This window comes from Triticum dicoccoides, chromosome 3B (assembly GCF_002162155.2).
Source record: "Triticum dicoccoides isolate Atlit2015 ecotype Zavitan chromosome 3B, WEW_v2.0, whole genome shotgun sequence".
In the NCBI taxonomy this organism is placed as follows: domain Eukaryota; kingdom Viridiplantae; phylum Streptophyta; class Magnoliopsida; order Poales; family Poaceae; genus Triticum; species Triticum dicoccoides.
In genome coordinates, this window is record NC_041385.1 from 160,168,025 (window position 1) to 160,173,036 (window position 5,012).

The following is a 5,012-nucleotide window of genomic DNA, read 5'->3' on the forward strand; positions in this document are numbered from 1 at the left end:
CATGGAGTCATGGGGCTTTCGTACCTCGAGTTCCTTCTACTTGGAACAAGCTCTAGCAGGCAGATCCGTGCCATTCCAGTTCCCACGAAACAGTTTCTGGTCCACGCATTCTAGACGGTGGGTCAATCTTCCTCCTCAAGCGAGCGCGGTCTAACTCCGTGCCGGTAACGGTAACCGTACTCGGTCTCTTCACCCTGCCACAAATTACTGTAGTACTCCCTCTGTAAACTAATATAAGAGCGTTTAGATCACTATTTTAGTATTCTAAACGCTCTTATATTAGTTTACGGAGGGAGTAATATTTATTCTTTTCTCCGCGAGAATCGATCAAGTTTCCCCGGAAGGAGCAGCTCAGTAAGTTCGCACGTTCAGACTCACCGACTCGATCGGGAAACAGACGCATACACATGCAGTTGACACATCCCCACATTGAATTAATCAAATTCAATGCCGGTCAACTCGTGACTTTGAACGGAAATACTATGAATGAACGAATATTACTTGTGTTCATAAGGTGGAAGTACTATTAACTTTTGGCTAATTCTCAGTCCCTAAAATTTGCATAAGACTAAACTCCCCTGAGATTACACTAGCGAGGTAAAGGTGTGAGTTGGTGAAACATTGAGACAAAGAGCTGGGACTGGAATTTAAGGAGATATCAGATCAATTTTGTTTTGCGAATTGCCATAAAAAAAATCATCAGATTACTTTCTGAATCGGGATGCATGAGTGCTGATGCCGGTTTGTAGTATTTGGAGGAGTGGCTTAATTGCCAGTTGTATTCTGACTGGCAGCGCAATGCAGCTACATGTCCGTTTCCCGTGATCTTGACATGGAGCCTGAGAGTGAGAGAGACTGTTCTTTTCCCAAACCACCGAACGCTAAACAAAATGGAGCGAACTAAAGGTGACGCGACCACCGGAATTTTATGTTTTTTTGAAAGTTGACCGTGGGACAACTAAGCAAAAGAGTACGTAGGCATGCGCGTTAACACAGCTAAGGTTCAAGACAGTGACGGTCTCCTCCCTTCCAAGAACCACACCGCAAACAACAAAATCTACGTGCAGGCTAGTAGTATAAATAGAGAGCCATCTCCCGCTAGTTTCATGCACCGATCGATCTCGTCGGAAATCGTAAGTTCTTCTCGAGCCTGCACGCAGCGACCAAACAGACGACACGACTTCTTTCTCGTGCATGCACATGGCGATGGCGGGCAATGGCATTAGCGCGGCGGCGAGCGGCAATGGCAAAGCCAAGGTGGTTATTGTGATGGGCGCCACGGCCACCGGCAAGTCCAAGCTGGCCGTCGCCCTCGCGCTGCGGTTCGGCGGCGAGGTCGTCAACTCGGACAAGATCCAGGTCCACGATGGCCTCGCCGTGGTCACCAACAAGGCCACCGCCCGCGAGCAAGCCGGGGTGCCGCACCACCTGATCGGCGGGGTGCACCCCGACGCCGACTACGCCGCTGCGGACTTCCGGCGCGACGCCACGCGCGCTGTGGAGTCGATCCTCTCGAGGGGCCGCCTGCCGATCATCGCCGGCGGGTCCAACAGCTACCTCGAGGCGCTGCTGGACGGCGAGCCGGGATTCCGCCGGCGGTACGAATGTTGCTTCCTCTGGGTGGACGCCGACACGTCGGTGCTGGAACGGTACGTCGGCGACCGCGTCGACTGCATGGTGGAGCAAGGGCTCGTCGGCGAGGTGCGGGAGTTTTTCCGGACGGACGCGGGCTACTCCCGTGGGATCAGGAGGGCCATAGGCGTGCCGGAGATGGACACCTACTTCCGGATGGAGGCCGCCGGTGCGCTGGACGGAGACGACGAACTACGGGCCGGGCTCCTCGAGGCCGCTGTCGAACAGATCAAGGAGAACACATGCAGGCTGGTGTGCAGTCAGCTCCGGAAGATCCACCGGCTACGATGCCTGCCTGGGTGGAGCATCCGCCGCCTTGATGTCACCAGGGTGCTTTCGCTCAAGGTCGGGAAGGCCAAGGACGAGGAAGCGGAGCGCACCCTGTGGGAGTCGGATGTCGTCGGGCCTGCCGCGCGCGTCGTTGAGACGTTTCTTCACTCTCTTGGAGGGATGGTGGCCGAGGTGAGTAGGGATGGGAAGGAGCAAAGCACGGTGGCGAAGCATGCAGCCGTCGTCGCCGGGATCGTCGAAGCGGCCGAGAGGTGCGGTCTGCAGCTACTCGAGACTGGGCCGTCCCGTGGGATCCATCCAAGGAAAGCGGCAGCAGCAGTTTGAGTTTGGAGCTTCTCATCAAATTAACCATACAAAACTTCAAAAACAAATCAAATTAACCATACCACATTCTTTTTTAGGGAAACCATACCACATATTTGGTACTACTATTAGCTTGCGATCTCTAATCAATTGTTTTATTTTTTATTTATTCTATACAGTTGTGTTCTTTGATCCATTATTAATAAGTTAAAGAAAAGCCTAGTGCATTGTATATTGCACTCTAAACTACACCCTCTGTTTTTAAATATAAGGTGTTTTGGCAGTTTAAACTAAAACGCCAAAACGTCCTACATTTAAGAAAGGAGATAGTAGATGTGATACCCCACGACGTTGATGTACAAATTATTTGCAATATATTTCAATGGTTGTATAATATGAACATTTGGATTAATAATATGCGAAGACTTTTCTAATGCATGGTTGAATGTTGAGAGGAATATATTATAGGACCATCTATTTAGATATAGGTATAGGATATGCTTAGATACATATCATCTAGTGGTTTGGATCTTAATATGCATTTGCCACACTGGTAGTGATGCTTTTTGGACGAAGGGTCCACGGAGGAGCAATCCAACCTATTCCATCATGACTTACGCCCGTGAAGGACTAGTCTCATTAGGGTAGATCTTCACAAAGTAGGTGATCTCCGAACCCATATAGACGTTTTGCCTTCTTCACAAACTTGAAGACCTCCAAGCACACCCTTCAAAAGTAACAAGATGGATGTTGCTTAGATAATGAATCCCTTGCTCTTGTGCTTCAAAAGATAATCTTCTCAGCAGTTAAACTTCCTCAAGATTTTGACTGTCTATTGGGAGATGTTGGACTGAAAAGCAAGAGGGGATTAAATCTCAAGTGGTTTGATTGGATGGTTGGACTACAAAGCCTTTTGAAATCAGCATTAGAAGGTGGAGTTCTCTCTTGGAACATATGATGGGAGTGAATTTTGCTTCGAGTTAGACTAGTGGGATAAGTGGGGTATATATAGGGTGGACTAGATATCTGAACATTACTCACCGTTTTGCACATCTCGGAGGTTCGCACTAGTTTTGCTCGGTGTTTCCAAAGTGAACATAAATGACAATTTTCAGATGTTCAGAGCCTCTGAAGTGAGTACCTCGGCAGTGCCACACTCTCTGCCGGCACTTAGGAAATTCCGACATGAAAGGCTCAAAATTTCGGATCTGACAACAAAAGGTTTATGAGGTTGCTTCGGTGGCTCCGAGTGGAATGTTGGAGGCTCTGATTGAACTAGAGTTTGGAACAATGGCTATATCTGGGTGTTTCAGTGGATCCGAGTGGCTGAAATGCTTGGGCAACACTGAGTTGCATGACATTAGATAGTGGAAAACTTGAAGGAGTTTGTGGAGTTTTTTAGAGTTTCATCCCTAAGCACATAGAACAAAAGGCTCATTGCCACGTCATCATCCCTTTCTGATATTATCGATATGCTTATGGACTCAATGTGATGCTGGATCTCTAAAATGAAAATGTAAAATCATTTGTCTTTCCCAAAACTTGTCTGTAACTATTTTTAGGGGTCACCATCCATTCCAATGTTGTACCTAAAAGAAATTTTCTTGAAATATACTTTGCAGCATCATTGGTTCTTTGAGATATGCTCACATGAACTACCAAAATCCATGTTGGGGATTAGATGCACTTTTGGAAGACTAAGATGTAGTCATGAAACGCTCATGCATTGGTATGATTTATCAATCTAGGTAACCCAGTGAGTCGGATAGGGCCAAGGTTAGACAACCAATTCTCGATCGGCGGCAGTCGGTCGTGGTGTTATTAGGAAGCATCTCCCGCTTATGTGTTTTGAAAAATATGTGCAAAGATGTTTACTGGTGCACTGTTGATCCATCTTGTTATAATCCCAAGTACGTGTACACAGCTGGATGCGAAACCTTAGCTCTAGCCTTTTTTTCCTTTATATTGTTACAACCTCTATGATAATTGTTGGTTTGAGAAACAAAAAAATTGTGATAAGAAAAACTTGGAGACGTTTCCTTGCCAAGCTTAATTAGCTTCCTGTATTCGACAAATCTTGGGATCTCTAGCGAAGAAGATATATATACATTTGAAACTGGATCGAAGATAATCAAGTTAAAAGTCCAATTTAAGGTCTGTCTGCATAGTCATGTTCATGGTGACACGATATTCAAACTAAGGCCCTTGGATATGTTTTGAAAAAACTTGAACTTAAACTATGAAACCATGTTGGAACATTATGAATAATTATGCCATGTCCAATCTATTCCATCTAAATTTTAAAAATAGGTTTGAATAAGAGAGGTTCCAATAGGATTTCATTGAGTACTAAAATGGTCTACATTGGTTTTGTCTTGATATGTACTTGTAAAAGATTGACTCTTATGCCAAAGATTTTGCACTACTTCTGTCTTGATGTGTACTTGTAAAAGTTTGACTCGTATGCCTACGATTTTGCATTGGTTTTGTCTTGATATGTACTTGTAAAAGTTTGACTCGTATTCCTATAACTCAATTTGTTTAACTTGTGTCACTACAGTTTTGCAAAGTTTCACTAAAATCTTAGACTTATTGTATAAGTATTGTTGCAAATGCATTTTTATAAACTTATGAAAATGTTTCATTCTCTCTCAAGCATGTTTCGGTTTTGATGTTTTTTCACAAATGTTTCACTGCATTTTAAAGAAGGAAATATTTATTTACAATCTTCAAATATATTTCAAAATTTTGTTGTGTTTCATCGGCTGCTAGTTAAGTTTCCAAAT

General features: G+C 44.8%; 1 protein-coding gene across 1 annotated transcript; it reads left to right on the forward strand.

Moving 5' to 3' along the window:
• Positions 1-1,206: 1,206 nt before the first annotated feature.
• Positions 1,207-2,247, forward strand: LOC119279428 (adenylate isopentenyltransferase 5, chloroplastic-like). The gene has a single exon (XM_037560664.1). The coding sequence runs from the start codon at positions 1,207-1,209 to the stop codon at positions 2,245-2,247; it is 1,041 nt and encodes a 346-aa protein (XP_037416561.1).
• The last annotated feature ends 2,765 nt before the right edge of the window (positions 2,248-5,012 follow it).

Coding starts and splice junctions, on each gene's coding strand:
- LOC119279428 (XM_037560664.1), top strand. CDS start 1,207: ATGGCGGGCAATGGCATTAGCGCGGCGGCGAGCGGCAATGGCAAAGCC.